At 33.4% G+C, this 21326-nt stretch overlaps 1 protein-coding gene across 1 annotated transcript; it reads left to right on the top strand.

Moving 5' to 3' along the window:
- The first annotated feature begins 756 nt into the window (after window positions 1–756).
- On the top strand, window positions 757–5335 carry LOC111882179 (actin-7). Its single transcript, XM_023878528.3, has 5 exons — window positions 757–908; window positions 1652–1721; window positions 2172–2565; window positions 3972–4585; window positions 4870–5335. The coding sequence occupies exons 2-5, from the start codon at window positions 1662–1664 to the stop codon at window positions 4933–4935; spliced, it is 1134 nt and encodes a 377-aa protein (XP_023734296.1). The 5' UTR covers window positions 757–908; window positions 1652–1661; the 3' UTR covers window positions 4936–5335.
- The last annotated feature ends 15991 nt before the right edge of the window (window positions 5336–21326 follow it).

The raw sequence follows: 21326 nt of genomic DNA, 5'->3' as shown, positions 1-21326 counted from the left end.
AAAAGTAAGACTTTTTTGTTAGTTTATCATATGTAATGAAATCCTATTTTTTAATAAAAAATTATTCTATTATCTTTTGTCGACATTTTTTTTTTGTACTACTGGTCACAAAAGTTTCACGGTCAACTTTAGGCGGTTTAAAGGGTTACTTGGGGTGACACGGACATCGCCGCCGGAAAAGAAAGAGCGGCTGCTCTGAAAATCTGTTTGTTTAAAGTTGGGGTTTGATTTCACATTTTTAAAAAATGGAATGGTAAACTGCTATAATCTTCTTATTCTAATTAATGAATATGTTTATTCTCCTATTGACAAGTGTCATAATATTAGAAGTCATTATTAATATTATATGTCCCTTATCATTCCACTTGTCAACCTATTAATTATTCATTTTAAATTTCAAATTTTAAATTTCTCACTCCAATTACATTAAATTAATAATTGATTCTCAACTTTAAATTTTAAATTTTAAATTTTTTTCAATTTAATTATATTAAATTAATAATATTAGATTAAAAAATAAAATAAAATCAATATAGATTATAAGGTGATATAATTTCACGTATTTGTTTAAATCAACGATTATAATTTTATATAACTAAAAAAATTAACTCTTAAGTAATAATTTATTTAAAATAAATAATTAATAATTTTAATTTTTTATTATGAAATTTTAATTAATTTTATAACGGTGGTTCTCACGGTTATAAACTAGTTTATTATAACCGGCTAAGATTCTCTTTGTTTTAATTTCTACCTAACACTTACTAATTAATTCCTGTAAGTCAACCTTTCGTCCTACGATGAACTTCTCCACCAAACAAACAAACCCCACCGGAGCCAAGGGTTTTGAGTTGCCGGCAAGTGGAGGTTGATTTATGCTGCTTCCTCATCGATCTGTAAAACTAAAGGTTTGCTTCGATTATCTTGTAATTCTAATGGTTTTATCATATTTTTTTTAAATTTCCGTGTCTCTTAACATTCATTACGGATCCGTATCCAATCTTCTCTCTAAGTGCAATCGAAATCGTTATATTTTGATCGAAAACGTTGTATTTTGATTTCTCACAGTGAAGGATATCTGTTTTTTTATTGGTATGAATTATGATATGATCGTTGACTTATCTGATTGTGAACTGTGTAAGACATGTGTTGTTCGAACTTAGTTAGAGCATTCATACAGAATCATGGAGAACTTGTCAAAATAATTTATTAATTTACATTGTTTTTTCACTTTGGTAGGACCTAATGAAAAGCTTTCCTAATGTGGATGCTTGTAGATCTATTAAGTATTCACTGTGGCTGTATTGAATCCATCTACTTTGATTAGTGTGCTCTTAAAAAAAAACGTTGGCATCTGCTTCTGTTTGAATTGCATGCTCGATTTCACAGTATTTGTTAAATTTGTGAGGATCCATTGGTGATGGTGATCGAGATCTATATAGTAGCCGTTTGTGACTTTGATGTGTTTGGTAGGACTGTAGGAGTTTGTTTGAAGTTCTTTTGACCTTATGAGAATCATGGGAAAATGTGTTGAGGATAAAAGTAAAACTAGGCTTTTTGTGTGTATTTCTTGCTAAAAAGGTTAAAAACTATTGGGAAATAACAGGTATGTCAAAGATTTTGTTGTGTAAGTTTATTGTATGTGTTGCAGGTTTATAGAAATGGCTGACTCTGAGGATATTCAACCCCTTGTTTTGGACAATGGAACTGGAATGATGAAGGTTAGTATAATAATTCTTCTGTTGCTATTTCCTATTTATAGTAAACTTTCTTGATTTAGTTGTAAAAGTATTCTTGTACTTTTGTATTCAAATTAGGAGTAACTGTTTGTTTCAGAAATGATGCATCATATATTTCTCCATTGTGGTACAAATTAGTTTTATAAACGAAATATGCAGCTGTATTTCTATCTATCACCAAAAAAGGCTATATCAGGGTATAAGTTAATGCATAATTTGTGCCGCTTGCATAAAGTGATAAAAAGTCCAAAATGTTATTGCATTAATTGGTAATAGAGTGAAACATATTTATAAATAAAGAAGCATTTAATTGTTACCTAGTAATGTTGCATATGGTCCTATAGTATATCGTCTAAAGATCCATTTTTTGTGTAAATTGGGTAAGAGGTTACTCAATATGGAGTTGTTTTTGTTCTTTGATTAAATTTACAGGCGGGGTTTGCGGGTGATGATGCTCCTAGGGGGGTGTTCCCCAATATTGTGGGTAGGCCACGACACACTGGTGTTATGGTGGGCATGGGTCAAAGGGATGCTTATGTAGGAGATGAAGCCATTTCAACAAGTTGTATTTTGACTTTGAAATACCCTACTGAGCATGGTGTTGTCAGCAATTGGGACGATATGGAAAAGATTTGGCATCACACTTTCTATAATGAGCTTCGTGTTGCTCCTGAAGAGCACCCTGTGCTTCTTACTGAGGCACCATTGAATCCAAAGGCAAACAGAGAGAAGATGACAGAAGTCATGTTCGAGGCCTTCAATGTTCCGGCAATGTACGTTGCAATAGGGGCAGTGCTTTCTTTGTATGCGAGTGGTCGTACAACTGGTCAGTTTCACATTGCTCTTTTGGGTTTCAACTATAATTTATGTTGGTTGCATATTGATATGGGGAAACTTGCTCTAAAGATTTGCTGTCATCCGGAGAAAATCAAAGTAAATATAAAAATACAAAAATATACATGGATAACTCCAAAACCAGAGAAAAACAATGGATTGTTGGTTGCGGACATCTGGTTCGACGCTACTGGTCCAAAGACCTTTATTAAGTGGACAAATGGGTACTAAAGTATAAAAGATGTTAAATAGGTTTAAAATAAAAATAAATTTAGTTTTAAAAAATGGAACGATGGTGTCCGAAGTTGTCTTCGAGGTGAGAAGTAAGTTGGGTTATGAGGTGGGCATCTTCGGATTAGGTGTCATGTGGAGAGGAGTGAAGAAGTCTTCCATAAAGGAGGTAGCATGGTGTCAACTCTTGATGCGTCAAGCAAAGATAAAGAGACAGGGCGCATGCTTCTATCTTGACTCTCTCAAATAAATATCAGCCACTCAAAAATATAGAGAGAACCATACCGACATATCCTCTAATGATTTTCTTTGAGAAACATGGTCTCTACATATATTTTGCTAGATATCAATTTGAAAAAGTGTGCCTTATTTATACCTAAATGTTTTTTGTGTCTCTTTACATAACATATACATATCAAATGAACTTATAACGATAGCATCTTCTTCTTCCGCAGTAAAAGAATATCTTGATGAACTCATATGAACAACAAAATGTTTGAGAATAGTAACATAATCTTTATTTTGGGTTGAAATCAATCAAAAAAATCAATTAAAACTCACCTAAAAAAATTTCAGATGAAAATCTGTGAATTTTTTTGATAGAGCTTGAAAATCTTAAAGATAAATAGCCAATCGGGATCGATCCTCATAGAAAAATGAGTATAGCTCTAATACTATATGTTGTATCCCATTGACGATTGGCTGGTGCAGAATATGAATATTAGTAAAGATAATCGAGATGTATGATGAGTCGATGATAATGTATAGATAGAAAGAGCTAAATGATACAATGAAGAACAAGTGGTTAGAGAATGGAATTTCTAGCGAATCTCTTTAACATATAAATGACCAAATATTCCTCCACTTTATATAGTACTATAACAAGAGAATATTATAATCTAACTATCATTCATCATTGTAGTGCATTTCCTACTCCAACATATAAGATGAAGTTTAAATCATTAAAAAACATGGAGAAGATGGGGAGCAACCTACTATTTGAATATGTTTTAAATTTATTATGGCAGTAAAGGCCTAAAATAGTTATTGAACATTTAACATATTTTATTTTAAGGCAATTTGCCATTCCATTCCCTTTCTCATTAATGTGGGATAAACTTATCTTTTGTTTTAGCCAAGAAATCTCAACAACACTATTTTTAACAGGTGTCATGTTGGATTGCGGAGAGGGTGTTTCCCACACGGTTGCAATTTACAAAGGTTACGTACTTCCTCACTCCTTACTTCGTCTAAATCTCGCTGGCTATGACCTCACGGATTACCTAATAAGAATCCTGACCGAAAGAGGCTACACTTACAACACAACAGCAGAACAAGAAGTTATCCGTGACGTGAAAGAAAAACTTGCATACGTGGCGCTTGACTACGAGCAAGAACTCGAAACCGCAAGAAGTAGTGCCTCCGTTGAAAAGAACTATGAGCTGCCCGACGGGCAGGTTATCACGATTGGGTCAGCGAGATTCCGTTGCCCGGAGGCTCTCTTCCAGCCATCTCTGATTGGAATGGAAGCTGTTGGTGTTCATGAGATGACCTACAACTCCATCATGATGTGTGATGTTGATCTAAGAAAGTACTTTTATGAAAATATTCTGCTTAGTGGTGGGTCAACTATGTTCTCTGGCTTTGCTGACCGGATGAGCAAGGAAATCACTTCCCTTGCCCCTAGCAGCATGAAAATCAAGGTGTTTGCACCTCCTGAAAGGAAATACAGTGTCTGGATTGGAGGATCAATCCTTGCATCTCTCAGTACCTTCCAACAGGTAAACTACTTTTTGTTTCCCGATAGTAGCAAAACACTTGCACTCTTTTTACCCTGAATAACATTCTACTTAAATTTTCTTTGCATATAACGGCAATGGTTCTCTATATTTTACCAATAATAGCAACATACTTGAATTTTGCTATGAATATCAGTAATGTGATTTACTTGTTACATTGCTTTTAATGGAGCAAAAATGAAGTAGATTGCATATATTAGTAAAATAGAGTAAAGCATGTTGCTATTTTCCTTGATTTCCCCTAACATTTCTTGTGTGTGAATCAGATGTGGATCTCAAAGGCCGAGTATGATGAGTCTGGTGCATCTATTGTCCATAGGAAATGCTTCTAAGCATGTGAAGTAAGAAAAGCAGACATGGACATATGTGAAGTCGTTAACAAAGAAGATAAATATCATTTCCATTATCTGCTCACCATCATCACCACAGCCACAGCCACAGCCACTGCCACCGTCACCACAACCACCAACACCACGGCATCACCAACCACCATCGCCCGCCGCCACCATAACCACAACCACCACCACCACCATTACTGTTGTGTTCTTTCTTTGGTTTTGTGTTGTATCTTAATATCCGGTTTAAGTGTTTGTTAATATCATATTATTGAAACTGATAATATTTATTGCTTGGTTAGGGCTATCTTAAACTACCATTAGTTGATGAGTATCTGTTTCCTTCTTTATCAGTTTGTTCAAAATATATATATTGCAAAATAATTTTTTACGTCCAGATTTTGTTGTATTTAAGAAATTTATTATGTTATTTGCTTGTTACATGTTGATGTAGCATGCTAAGGTGACATTCTTAATTAAGGTTGTGTTTTTTCAATCCTGAAAAACTCTCGGTTCTTTTCGATGATTTTGCTTGGACCAAAAAGAAAGAGTGCGGCTTTTCTATTTTGTTCCATTTTTTTTGGATGGGACAAATTGCAATTTTTGTCTCATTGCTATTATTCTATCATTTAGTCTCTGGTCCTGTTATTGCATACCAAATCACATTACAAGGTGAGTGGTTTTACATGACATTAATCCATTAATTATATAATTTGCATGGGAATGCAATAATTACGGTTTTGGTCATTGAAGTTTTTTTTTTTTTTTTTTTTTGCATGAATTACACTTTTGGTCCTTGTTGGTTTTATGCATTAATTATAGTTTCGTGCCTATAGTTTTTAATTTGCATACCAAATTGCATTACAAAGTGGTTTGTCGTGACATTAATGCATCAGTTATAGAATTTGCAGGAAATACAATAATTACAGTTTTGGTCTCTGTAGTTTTTAATTTACATTACTTAAACTTTTGGTCCATGTATTTTTATGCATTAGACGGGAGGTTGTGGGAGGGATGTTTCCCTCATTTTTTGTGGGCCATACATTTCCCTCAATTTTTTTTCCCTCACCTAAAACCCAAGGAATGGATATTGTTTTATATTTTTTTTAAATATATTTCATACATATATTATACTCATTTTGTAGAGAATTAAAAACCATGAATTTTGATATATTTTTTATATTTATTTTACTAAGTATATAATTTTATAAATATTAAAAATGTTTAAAAAAACAAAAAAAAAAAATTGTCCAATAAAATGAGAGAGAGTACGGAACCCCCTCCCCCCACCCCTTTCCCGTGGGAAGCTCCCCTCAGCCACGGTGTGGTGTTCCAAAATGAGGGAAGGTCTCCCGCTCCACTCCGTCCGACCTTATAATTAGTTTTCATCCGTGTTGCTTTTAATTTTCATTAATTACAATTTGGTCCATGTAGTATTTAATTTGCATACCAAATGGCAGATTAATCATCAATTATACAATTTGCATTTCTATTACAGTTTTGGTCCTTGAAGTTTTTAATTTGTATGAATTACACATTTGGTCCATGTAGTTTTTATGCATTAATCATAGGTTTTTTTTTTTTTTTTTTTTTTTCTTAAATCCTAATACCTTTTAATTTGCATTAACTATAATTTTAGTCCACATAGTTTTTAATTTGCACACCAAATCGTATTACAAAGTGTGTATCATGACATTAATACACCAATTATATAATTTGCACGAAATACAATAATTATAGACTTGTAGTTTTGGTCTCTATATTTTTTAATTTGCATGAATTACACATTTGGTCCATGTAGTTTTTATGCATTAATTATAGTTTTTTTGTTATCCCAATAGCTTTTAATTTGCATTAACTATAATTTTAGTCCATATAGTTTTTAATTTGCACACCAAATCGTATTACAAGTGTGTATCATAACATTAATACACTAATTATATAATTTGCACGAAATACAATAATTATAGTTTTGGTCTCTATAGTTTTTGATTTGTCATGAATTACACATTTGGTCCATGTAGTTTTTATGCATTAATTATAGTTTTTTTTTTTTTTTTTTTTTTTTTAATTATTATTATTATCCCAATAGCTTTTAATTTGCATTAACTATAATTTTAGTCCATATAGTTTTTAATTTGCACACCAAATCGTATTACAAAGTGTGTATCATGACATTAATATACCAATTATATAATTTGCACGAAATACCATAATTATAGTGTTGGTCTCTATAGTTTTAAATTTGCATGAATTACACATTTGGTCCATTTTTATACATTAAACATGGTTTTCGTCCTTGCAGTTTTTAATTTTCATTAATTATAAATTTGGTTTATGTAGTTTTTAATTTGCTTATCAAATCGTTGTACAAAGTGGGTTGTCACGAAATTAATCCATCGATTATATAATTTGCACGAAATACAATAATTATAGTTTTTGTAATACCTAGTTTTAGTGATGTTTTAATTTCGAGACATCGGGCCGGAATTTGATCAACTGAAATTAGGCTCTTTCAGATGTTGGTAATGTTGGATTAAGTAATTAAAGCCCTCGATTTGTGTCTTGAAACAAAATGGTAAAATTGGAAAGGTGATATATTGGGCTTCTTGCATGAACTAAGAATTTTAGTTCGATATGTTTTTAGTCAAAAGTAACTAGATAAGATTGTGGGGTTTGTCAATACCTTTCTGTGCATATAAAGAACGCCGAAAGCGAAGTTGAAACAAGGAAGTTATGGTTGTTTAAAGTTGAATTAGAAATTGAGAATTTTGTTGTACACATGGCATAGGAATTTAATTCCGGATGCGAGTTTAATGACATGTGCAGGGCGTAAGTTATGCTACGTAGGGCGTAGCCGCTGCAAACCAAAACCCTAATCCTAAGGTTTTGAGCCATATTTAAGGGCTCTAACTTCTTGGGATCCCTCACATGATCAGCCTCAATCACCTCCTACCATTCCTTGAGAAACCTTAGCCTCTTCTTGCTTGTTTTGAGCCTTGGCATCTTTTGTGAGCATATTTTCCCCCATTAAATGGTTGAATCTTGAAGATCAAGGTGTTTGTAAAGTGCATGGAAGACAGGTTCAAGTATAGATCCAACAAGAATATTGCTTCATTCATGGACCATTATGAGTAAAAAGTTTCTAACTTGCTCATTGGTTTCATAGATCTTGTTATTTTTCATATCTGTCACTTTTGGTCCCTTGAGCTTATGCTTTGGGAGTTGAGACAACTCCAACACCTATTAAGCTATATGGAACACTCTGGAGACTTGTTGGACTTGAAAAGTTTTGCTCTGGTGCTTATTCTTTAAGAAATGGATGTGGTGTTAGTATTTTTGGTCATTTTAGTGCATAAAATTTAGATCTAACTTGATGGGAGTGTCTTAATGGGTAAAGTTGAAACTTTATACATTAAGACATTTTAAAGGTCCATATTTGAAATTCTGAGGGATTGAATGAAAAAGTTGGACATTAGGTGGCTACGTTGGGCGTAATTTGCCTAACGCTGGGCATAGCCTTGATTTGGCCTGTTTGCCACCTTGATGTAACATCATGTTCTTTATTTAATCAATTTAAAATGGGTTTAATAATAAATGAGGAAATATACCATCAAAATTAAATCTTTAAGATTAGATAAGTGAATTAAATAGAGTAAATGCATTTTATAGATTTAATAAAATAAATTAATAATTAACAAGTTAATGTCATAATTAATTATCATGACATATTACAATGGCTTAAATGGGGTAATACAATATTTTAAGAGGATATATTAATTACTAATTGGAAAATATATGTGTAAGAGCTAGATTGTAATTTCCAAAAACTACTTTTGATAAGGGAATACATATTAGGGTGTAAATTCCGCAACATATCAAACCTCAGGGACCAGCTCTACTAAATTTCAAAACTTAGTTGTCTTCTTCCTGATACATCGACTGAGGTGGGTCTCTTCATGGTACTCATAGGTTGAAGGCACCAATGTTGGCCCACTGAATTATGTTTGTAGGATGATGTTGTCTTTGTGACACTTGTTGATATGCCTGTAAATACTACTGGTGACTCTGTAGCCGACATGTTTGGGTTGGGCTTTGGTAGGATGTTGATTTGTTGGAAATTTCATGGTTGTATATCAAAAATTCCATGTTGAGCTTCTTCTTAGTGAGTCGTTGTTCAATTTTAGAATGGTTTCATGTGAGTTAAGATACTGGTGGTGGAGTTCGTTATAGGCCTCTTGGATGATTGTCAGATGGTTATGTACCTAAGCTGCTATGGGATTTTGGGTGCTAAGAGAATTTTTTGGTGTAACACCCCAAAATTTAAGACCAAAAATTTCATTTTAAATTTAATAATTATAAAACAATTTGTTTGAAAACATCCATAGCATCAACTCATATCAAAACCATTGTATCAATAGTTAAAACATGTCATGATAAAACAACATCAGAGTATAACTCCCAAAGATCTCATGTGCGGAAAACGCAGTGTGATGCGCCGTGATCATGCCGGCTCCTTTCCCTTCGAAGAGGAAGTACCTGAAACCAAAACTGAAAACCGTAACCACAAAGCTTAGTGAGTTCCCCCATCATACCATATACCATATAATAAACATACTACCTAGCATATCCGAGTGCTGGCCTGCCCCTTCGGTCTCTTTCAACCAGTAATCGCCTAGCATATCAAGGTGCTGGCCTACTCCTTCGGGGTCTTTCAACCGGTAACTGCCTAGCATATATGGGTGCTGGCCTACCCCTTCAGTCTCTTTCAGCCGGTAACGGGGACTATTTCATCCCTATCACTACCATATATCATCCTAGTACATAAACACATAAGTCACATACTGCCTAGCATATCTAGGTGCTAGCCTACCCCTTCGGTCCTTTCGACCGGTTACGGGGTCTATCCCACCCCTCCTACCACTATCACATAATATCATAGCATACTAGCACATAAAGAATAACAGATAGTGGCATACTAGACAATTATCATCAAGACAATTACCTCTACTATAATCAACTGCTAGTGGGCCAACATTGGTGCCTTCGACCCACTTTTACTGGAAGGTAACTCACCTCAAATGTTGTCAAGTAACTGAACAGTCCCCGCCTCTGAAATCAACCCCACCTAAACTCCTACACATAAAAGATTTCCTTTGATTACCCTTTCATACTCATATGCCTTAAGGGTCAAATTTGGTCAAAGTCAGAGTCAGAGTCAACACTCTGGTTAAAGTCAACATTCCGAGTTGACTCAACTCGCCGAGTTGGCCCTTCAACTCGCCGAGTTCCATAAATCATAAAACCCTAAAATCACGATCCAACTCGTCGAGTTCCTCCTATCAACAGAATTGGGACTTTCCAAATCAACTCGTCGAGTTCTTCCTTGAACTTGTCGAGTTCTTCCTCTAACAGAATCGGGACCCTTCGACTCAACTCGCCGAGTTCCTTTATGAACTCGTCGAGTTCTTCAGTCTATTAATCCTTTTTGATGCATTGAGCCATTCTTCTTCGAATCTAAGTCCCATATTCCAGATTTGGGTCGAATACACATCTAGGAGGGTAAATTTTCTGACTTTACCCATTATGACCCATCCTAGAAGAAATGAGCTCTAACCCTAACTCAAAATGGATTAGATCCAACTCCAAAAGCCATCAAAACTTCAAGATAAGCCATGAGGTCATAGATCTGGACTCTAGGGACGGTTTGGTCACATAAAGTTCCTATCTTTACTTGCATGCATGACCTACTTGGCTCAAAAGACCAAAAAGATGGTCTAAAAGTTGCATGGGACTTTCGTGGCCATAAAGTTGGCACCTTTATGCCATGAAGTCCCCTCAAGACCCTATATTTGAAGGGTTTGCCCATATAGGACGTCCAAATCCCAAAAACCAACATTCTTGGACCAAAACATGAAGAAAGCATCCTAAAACTGGATCTAAGCATGCTATAAACAAGGTGGGATGTTTATACCTCAGATGAACACGAAATGAAGCCCAACTTCTAGATCTACTCTCCTCCTACATGTCCTTGCTCCTTCTTCAAGTACCTTCTTCTTCAAAATCACCAAGAATACACAAAAGTTAGCTCAAAACTAACAAAAGTAAATTAGGGTTTTGAGACTAGGGTTTGGGACAATGGAGTCTGCCGAGTTCCATAAATCATAAAACCCTAAAATCGCGATCCAGCTCGTCGAGTTCCTCCTATCAATAGAATCGGGACTTTCCAAATCAACCCGTCAAGTTCTTCCTTGAACTCGTCGAGTTCTTCCTCTAACAGAATCGGGACCCTTCGACTCAACTCGCCGAGTTCCTCTATGAACTCGTCGAGTTCTTCAGTCTGTTAATCCTTTTTGATGCATTGAGCCATTCTTCTTCGAATCTAAGTCCCATATTCCAGATTTGGGTCGAATACACATCTAGGAGGGTAAAGTTTTCGACTTTACCCATTATGACCCATCCTAGAAGAAATGAGCTCTAACCCTAACTCAAAATGGATTAGATCCAACTCTAAAAGCCATCAAAACTTCAAGATAAGCCACGGGGTCATAGATCTGGACTCTAGGGACGGTTTGGTCACATAAAGTTCCTATCTTTACTTGCATGCATGACCTACTTGGCTTAAAAGACCAAAAAAAAGGTCTAAAAGTTGCATGGGACTTCCGTGGCCATAAATTTGGCACCTTTATGCCATGAAGTCCCCTCAAGACTCTATATCTGAAGGGTTTTCCCATATAGGATGTCCAAATCCCAAAAACCAACATTCTTGGACCAAAACATGAAGAAAGCATCCTAAAACTAGATCTAAGCATGCTATAAACAAGGTAGGATGTTTATACCTCAGATGAACACGAAATGAAGCCCAACTTCTAGATCTTCTCTCCTCCTACATATCCTTGCTCCTTCTTCAAGTACATTCTTCTTCAAAATCACCAAGAATACATAAAAGTTAGCTCAAAACTAACAAAAGTAAATCAGGGTTTCGAGACTAGGGTTTGGGACAATGGAGTCTGGAAATGAGGCCAGCTTATGGGGGTTAAGGTGTTTAAATAGGGTGTAGAACCCTGGAAATTAGGGTTTCATTCTTCCAGCCTACTCATCGAGTTGAGGCTTCTCAGCTCGTCGAGTTTACTTCTTAACCCGCGTCCCAATCCATCTATACTCGACGAGTTTGGATCCTCCAACTTGTCGAGTTTCTATAAATGAATAAATTATGAATTAAATACATACTAGGAACCAGACGTTACATTTGGATTGACTATTATTATGCTCGTGAGAGCGGTGGGTTAGTGATGACTTTTCAGGAAGTCATGTGTATATTTGAGGTCTTTTAGGCATAACTTCTGGATTTAGGACTGGTTGAAATTCATGTTAGAATGGTTTGAGTGTTCATTGTGCATGGTTTAGTGGTTTAGTGGTGTTCCTAGTTAGGGACTAAGGGTAAGTACGACAAATGGATGATCATAAGTAATGAGGTTTGGTTTCAAAAGTTTAGACTGATGGGTTCCCGGATTTGTGAAGTATATTGATGGGGTTGGTTATTAGTTCCAGTTTGGAGAGTTTCCCGGTTTGAGTGATTTTTTTTATGACTTGGGACTTATAGTTGGGGAGAGAGAGGTAGTTGTTGCAGTTGAGTGTTTTCAAGCGATTAGGTAGTTTGTTGGTATTAGCTGGGTCTCGAGTGGTATCTCAAATTTTCTTGTGGATGCAGTGATTTAATGAGTGATTGGAGGATCCATAAGTATTACATAAGATGTTGTCTTCTACAATTCTTGTTGAGTTAGATTTCGAGGATGAAATCAAGTTTAAGTGTGGAGAATTGTAACATCCAACTCTCCATTTAATTAATTTAAAATGGGTTTAATAATAAATAATTAAATATACCATCAAAATTAAATCTTTGAGATTAGATAGGTGAATTAAATATAGTAAAAACATTTTATAGATTTAAAGATATAAATTAATAATTAACAAGTTAATGTCATAATTAATTATCATGATAGATTAAAATGACTTAAATGGGGGTAATACAATATTTTAAAAGGATATATTAATTAATATTAATAATTGGAAAATATATGTATAAGTTTTAGATTGTAATTTCCAAAAATTACTTTTGATAAGGGAATCCGGATTACAGTGTAAGTTCCTCAACATATCAAACCTTAGGGACCAACTCTGCCAAATTTTGAAACTTAGTTGTCTTCTTACCGATACAACGACGTTTCTACGTCTCCTCCTTTTCCATTTTCGGACCATCAAAATCCTGGTGATTGAAAGTAGGACAACTACAACTATAATGACCCATATTTATACTATCACTAGGCGAATGTCCGTATGTTACACGGAAGCATCTATATAACTGAAATCTTTACGTTTTTTTAATATAATAATAATGTTGTTGTTAAATTTGATATAATAATTCGTATACTAAGTTGATATAATATATTGATTATTTTGAATTATATGATAATATATACATCTATTAAAACTGTATAATCTCAATCTTTTGAATGACCTTTACCCGCGGGTCACTCATGAATAAAATTAAATATAATATATGGTTTAATGTTATTTATAGTTGTTGTTATTGTTAATTAATTTTTAAAATTTGTTTGCTTAACGTTTTAATTTCTATCATCGTAATTATTTAATACATAGAATATATTTTTTTTTGCTTTTAAAATGTAACAATATAATTTTTTATCTACAGTTATTTTTAACTATTGTTATTATAAGTTGATTTAAGCTACTTATTTGAAAACTTTTAATGATTATATAAATGTCTTTAGAAAATATTTTAGTTAAATTGATATTACAATTTAGTTTTTGTATTTAGCACTACAAGTTATCACTTATAACCATTCACAAAATATTTTTTGGGGTTTTTTAAATGGAATTGAAATTTATATTGAAGTTGACCCTCTAATGTTATATTTAAATTAATAATTTAAGTATTTTATCCAAACTATTCAAAAGTTGTAGCTTTAATCCGATAATGGTTTACATACAACAACATATTAAATCTAATAAATTAAGTATAATATATTAAAAGTTAAAGACATAACTTTATAAATAGAAGTAAAAATATTATTTTAATATTGAAATTTAGTTTATTTATGATTATACTTTAGGTTTGATACTTATTTAACCTTATTAACCAACTTTTAATCATTATTAGAAAGACACTACAATTTATCACTTTTAACTATTTACAAAATATTCTTTAGGTTGTTTAAGTTGAACTAAAATTTATATTTAAGTTGATCTTGTAAGATTATATTTAAATTAACAATTGAAGTATTTTATACAAATTGTTCAAAAGTTGTAGCTTTAAAATGATAATGGTTTACATAATATGTTAAAAGTTAAAACCATAACTTTATAAGTAGAAGAAAATATATTATTTTAATATTAAAATTTAGTTTATATATGATTACACTTTAGGTTTTATATTTATTTAACATTATTAACCAATTTATAATCATTATTAGAAAGAAATTGAAAAGTCATGGAAGTTTCAAATAAATGTGGTGAAAGAAAAAATGAATGGGAGTTCCAAATGAATGTGCTGAAAGGAAAAATGCTTCCTTTATAAGTATATAATGAAATGATAGGAAGACATTAGGGTTTGGTGGGGGGAGGGGTGTGAATGAGAGAGACTCAAGTGTTGCAATGTGGGTGTGGGTGTGAACTGTGACAACCCGAAATTTCTAGCTTGTACAACCATTCAAATCAGTCAAGTTCAGACTTGTTTTGCTATCTTCTATCATCTTTTAGAGTCCATGAGAGTGTTCTAAGCCTTGTATCTTAAAAGTTAGAGTTTAGAAAGGAGTCCCACAAGTGCAACACTTCAAAAATTGGCCAAACACTCCAACTTAGGGAGTGTACGGCCGTACACATGGAGTGTACAGCCGTACACCCCCTTCTGTTCGTACACTCTCATGTATAAATGAGAGTGTTAGCCTCCTTTCCTCTCTTTTCACACTCTTAAGGCCGAAAATCACTTCTCTCTCAAGTATCATCTGATTTTGCCTTCAAATCTTCAAGTTGTAAGTGTTTTCTTCCATCTATTTGATGATTCATTAATCTATCTAGTAAAGATCTACTATTTCATCCATGAAACTACTCATTTTGTTTAGATCTTCAAGTGTTCATCAAGAACACCAAGAACACTAAGAACACCTACTAAGTTTTTGGACCACAAACACCCCTAAAGGATTCCCTATTGTAAGTACCAATCCTTGTGCTAGTTACTTACTGATTTACTCTTTAGAAAACGTCCAGAATATGATCAATGAGGAGTGTACGGCCGTACACACCCCATGTGGTCATACACCCCTCCATTTGGTGCTTAAAGGCCTTAAAACTCATGTTCTAGGCTAGCACTTGATCAAGAACACTTAGGGAATCGAAGATAGAACTTTGGAATACACTTTTGACCATTTTTACATAATCAACAAGGGTGTACGGCGGTACACTCCTTGTGTGGCCGTACACACCCTTTTTAGGATCCAAAATGGCATTTAACTTTCAATAAGGTTAAGCATTGGTCAAGACACACCCCCTAGATGCTTAAGAGGACTTTAAAACACAAAATGACATGTATCACCATGAGTGTACGACCGTACACTCACTTGGGCCATACACTCTGGTCGTACACACCCATGAGACACAATATTCTGGCCTTACACTCCTATGTGTGGCCATACACCCATTATATGCAACCCTTTGTACTTCTAGCACTTGAATCTAAGTGTTTTCTATGACCTAGGGTGTCCCTACTTGTATAATTAGTTGTTTAAACACTAATTGTATACATATATGTATCATTATATGATGAATAGGATCTGTGTGTATGCTCAAGTCTTCACTTGACACTTAGCATTCTATACCACTTGTTCATCCAAACCACTCACTACAGGTGAGTTTATACCCCTTAATCTACATTTTAAATGATTTTAAATGCTTTTATGGGGGGGGGGATACAAGTTGAAACATTATAGTTATTATATTAATCACATGTGATTAATAACTATCAAACAAATGGATTTACTATACTTTTGACTGTTTTATCAAACAAACTACTTCAAAGGGTTTATCAAACCCTTTTACATGTTAAAATCTTTATCAAACTTGTTCTTACATGTCAAAACTTTTCTTTTAACTCTTTTAAACTTATATATTGTTAAAACCATGTCTAATGCATATATACTTGTATAAGTAAGGTTGGAAGGATTTAGGACTGATAACTTACTTTATTTCTTGTTCCTCGTTTGGTTGTGGACTTAGAGTACCCTGTTGTTTGTCTGAGTGTCGTTTGATCCTTAGTTATATATTACGTATATATGTATAGACATAAAAGCTTTTATCTGAGTTCAATACCTTTGGGTAGCAAAGGTGTACAAACATGTTCATTTATACAAACAACTCTACTAGTAAACTATAATAGGTATAGTTTAGGATGTCACTACTTACTATTTCTAGTACAATGAAACATACAAAGATTCAGTTCATACATGAGTCAATACATAGTATTATGAGAAACATAACGAATACTATGATGAGAAACTAAGAGAATATATTATTATGAGAAACATAACGAATACTATGATGAGAAACTAAGAGAATATACTATTATGAGAAACATAACGAACATATTGTGATGAGAAACAAAGAGAACACACTACATACTAGACATAGAGAACATACATTACACTAGTACATACAATACATATATACAAGAATACAATAACAAAAATGTGAGCCACCGTTTCGGGGCATGGCATCATTGCCATGGCTCGTTTTGTATCCAGAGTCTCCTGGAGGGAGAGCGTGAATTTGTGTATAGATCTATACTGGATTGACTATCCTACACCTTGTTGTTCGCCACAGTGGGACTTGCAAGTCTATGGGTGCCAAATGTCATTTCTTCCGACGTCTTTCATCATCGTGTTTTAGTCGATAGTATGGTACAATCATATCACATTATGCCTTAATTGACAATCAGTTTAAGGTAGTTAGTATAGTAGTAGTTACTATATACAACACTACAATACTTTATTATTTTCCCATTACATTCACATTGTGATCTTCTCACATAAACGGTAATGTATAAACTATATTTTGTTAATGATAGTCACACATGGGAAAATACACACATTTTCGAACAAACACACAGAACATTTGATGCCTTGGTAGAAGGCTACTTTTAGTAGAAAATATAGGATTTTATAGGAGATACAAACATTTACTACAAAATTTTACAACTTAGACTTCAAACACTTACAAACATTTTCATACAAACAATGACACTACAATGCTTATGAACTCACCAGCTTTAAAGCCAATAAACTCTTTCAAAATAACTTGTATTCTCAGATCATCAGTAGATAGGTAACGATGCCAGGTTTTGAGAAGATAGAGCACATGCAAGACTCATCTTTTATTTTGATTCATATTTATGGTGTATTATAAACTATACAGAGCACACTTGTATTAAATTATATTATTAATGTAATGGATGATGTTGTTGCTTGTTTACTATTATGCTTTGTTGTGATATTGTACATGACGTCCTCCGCCCCAGAACGTTTCCACCGTTCAGGTTTTGGGTTGTGACATGAACTCCGTTCTCTTCATACGCTTTCCCATGAGGTCCAATAACTCCGATTGAGCGTCTGGAAGAGCTACGGAAGGAAGTTTGATAGAGAAAGGGATGTGAAAGAGGGAGTAATCAAGAAAGGAACACAAGACTTTCATCCCTACTGTCGACATGGTGTGTGAGTGCATGTTCTACGATGACATCGAGTTGGTGCAAGGCTAAAGTTACAACTTGTGCATCGGTTTCGGAGGTAAGGGTCGTAACGGTGGCTGCCTTTTATTGCTGCAGGAAAAGATGGATCGTCAAGGAAGGAGACACCGTCAATAAGAGTATACTGATGGAGGTGTTGGCGACCAACACATTTTCTTTTGGGTATTATGCTTAGGCCTTGCTAGGAACAATGTGTCTTTATTTTTGACTGCTCATATGGACTCAAACTCTCAAGATATAAAGAATGTGGGCTAGTATATGGACTCCATCTCATTTCAAATTTAAATGGGTTGATTTAATGGCAGATAGGCTCATTCCTTGTAAGATTGTTCTATCCAGCTATGAATTAATTCTAGAGTAAATTACTGAAATCATCACTATGGTTTGGTCAAAATTATACGTTCGGTCCCTAACTTTTTTTTACACTCAGATCATCCTTGTGGTTTGATTTTGTTATGTTTTTCGTCCCCATGGTTTGGTCAAATTGCATAACAAGGATACATGCCATTTGACCAAACCATGAGGACCATCAAAGTGCAAAAAAGGTTAATGACCAAATTTGTAATTTTGACCAAACCATAGGGACGATTTCAGTAATTTACTCTTAAATCTAAAAGCCATTCAAAGTTTTAAAATTGGTGATACCCTATTTTGGCTAAATATAAAAAGCAATAGTTGTTGGGTTATATAATTAAATTGGCCACTTCAAGTTAATGGATATATATATATATATATATATATATATATATATATATATATATATATATATATATAGAGAGAGAGAGAGAGAGAGAGAGAGTTAGGTTATTTTGTTTTTACTAACTATTATGTGCCAGAATGCACAGATCTGGACCACTGGATGAAATAGAATCAACAGTCATGATCTGAGGGTCTATGATATTACAATAGGGTAACATGTACCATATATATCACATAAATTTCAGCATAAACGGCATTTTAGTCAATTAACCTATATTAAAAAAGGAAAATTTTGGATTTTTAGGGATAATTAATTCCTTTATTTTTAAAAATCTGAATATTTTTAATTAATTCAAATTTAAAAATTTGATTTTGTTCTGTCAGAATGACAGAATTCCAACCATAAACTATTAAAGATATTTTCGATTTTGTTCTTACAGAATATATTTCCAATGCATATATTTTTTTATAGTTAACCTTATTTAAGAATTATACATATTATTCATATACATCCAAGTTGGAATGAGGGTCTATGATTTTATTCTTAATATACATCCAAAAATAAAGACAAATCCATATATATTCTTGCCTTATACATTTTAATATAGTTATACATATTCTAAAATAATATCATAAAAAACAAATAAAATTCATAAAAAATAGCTTTCTTGAATATACAATTATTGAACAAATACACTTGATCTTCTTCAGTGGTCCATATAATCCACTTGATCTTCGCATATATACATGTTGTTGAACTTGATTCCAAATATTTCTCTTGTATGATCAATATTGAATTCCTTTTCCATGCAATTCTACAAGAATAAGATACATTACTCGTTAGTATTACCAGTTAAACAAATATACTTGTTGTTAACAAACATTTTCAAAAGACATTCTAACCAAATGTATTTGTATAAATAAATTCTAACAAAATACATTACATAATGCACTTAAATCAGTCTTTTCTTCTATATGCATAAACATTATAAAGCATGTATAAATGTATTCTATCAGAATTAATAGCAACACAAGTTTTATGTAATGTTTATATTCTCATAGAAGGAATATGTGTTTGCATTATGATATGAAAAAAAAATCCCAACTTAACCCTTTAAGGCATGTTTCATTCTCATCCAAAATAGTTCAACATATCAAAATTACCTAAGATTATGACAGAATCTTCCCAAATAGTTCAATATATCAAAATTACCTCGTTTACACCAAAACCTTCTCTTTTTGACATTATATCAAACACTTGGAAGGCATGTTTTATTATCATCCACTTAAAGCATCAAACCAAGAAAACATCTTTCTCTTTTCCAAAAAATCAAACCAATCAATGATAAGAGAAGAATAAATAAGGAAACTTACCTGCTTTTGAAAGTTTCAGAAGCGAAAAGGTAACCACAACAATTGCTATTCTTCCCTCCCTAATCCTCATTCTTTCTTTCTCTCGGTAACTTAAGATTCTCTGCCTTAAAATCGAGACTCCATTTATGACAGAATTGGATTGTGATATGAGAGAAAACTTGCGAGAGAAGAAAATCGATTTCGATTACAAAAATCAATTATGTGAAAATTGATTTCAAATTGGATAACAAAATCTCACTGATGGGGAAAGACCAGAATTCAAATAAGGAAGGAGGATGATGTTGTTGATGGCTATGTCTGATCGTGGTGGTACAAACAAAATCAACGATCTGGTGGATTGATGGTGTTTTGGACGTGTGAAGAAACTGAAGACGGAAAAGAGGTATCTACCATTTATAGGAAGCTGTCATTAGGGTTTATAAAACTTATTTATTTTGTTTGCATAATTGAAGGGATTTAATTAAATGATCACGTTAATTGCAAGGTGAAGGAAATACCCTTTTTGATTGAATTAATTATTTAATTATTTGCTAATTTCTGATTGGTGCATTTAGTGACACAATAGGTTCTAGAAACATTTGAACCTATATATATATATATATATATATATATATATATATATATATATATATATATATAGGAATATATAATGATTTAATTTATCTGGAGATATCCATTTGTTGATCGTAGATGTAATTAGTATTAGATAAATATAGTGATAGAAGCCATTAAATAAAATATAAATAGAAACAAATATTTAGCCTAAGCACATATACTTATATATTCGATATAGGAGGATTCAACATATAAAGGTGATGTTTAGGGATGTGTCTTTTCCTGAGATGACGATATAACCAGAAATTGTTATTCAGACAACTTGTTAGTTAGGTGAGTCTTCTCACTATACTTTGTAATATTGTATGTATCCTTGTGTGTAGGATGTTTGTATGTTGTAGTGATCTGTTGGATTGGTAGAGCTGTTATGATTACCTATATTGTTGGTTATTATGTGTTTGTTTGTTTACATATGTCGACATATTATGGTAAGGTTTAAGCGGTCCTGCTTTGTGCTGTAGGCTAAGATACCCAAGTGGTCCAGTGTACTATAGGCCTTTTTGAGGCAGTCCAATCGGATTGTAGGCCTAAGGGAGCAGTCAAACTACTATAGGCCTTGCGAGGTGGTCCAATAGACTATAGGATCAAAAGAGTAGTCTAGACATCCTGAAGGCCTTTCATGGCGATCTAGGCAGACTAAAAGATCATGTGTGCATGCATTGTATATGTATTGTTGTGTGAGGTATTCTGGAGAACTCACTAAACTTTGTGCTGACAGTCGTGGATTAAATGTTTTTCAGGTACTTATAGGATTGTGAAGGTGAGACTTTACACACATTAATAGTTTTATGATTTGAGATTATGTATTATTTTCCTTATAACTCTGATTTGAATTATGGTTTATGAACAAATGGTTTTGACTTGGATGTAATTTTATGAAAATAGG

This window comes from Lactuca sativa, chromosome 5 (genome assembly GCF_002870075.4).
Source record: "Lactuca sativa cultivar Salinas chromosome 5, Lsat_Salinas_v11, whole genome shotgun sequence".
In the NCBI taxonomy this organism is placed as follows: domain Eukaryota; kingdom Viridiplantae; phylum Streptophyta; class Magnoliopsida; order Asterales; family Asteraceae; genus Lactuca; species Lactuca sativa.
Note: the sequence above shows the minus strand (reverse complement) of the source record. Positions and strands in the feature narration are given on the sequence as shown.

Excerpts from the sequence above, each read along its gene's own strand:
- LOC111882179 (XM_023878528.3), top strand. The coding sequence starts at position 1,662 with ATGGCTGACTCTGAGGATATTCAACCCCTTGTTTTGGACAATGGAACT. Across the intron at positions 1,722-2,171 it reads ATGGAACTGGAATGATGAAG|GCGGGGTTTGCGGGTGATGA; the intron begins GTTAGTATAATA and ends TTAAATTTACAG. Across the intron at positions 2,566-3,971 it reads TGCGAGTGGTCGTACAACTG|GTGTCATGTTGGATTGCGGA; the intron begins GTCAGTTTCACA and ends TATTTTTAACAG.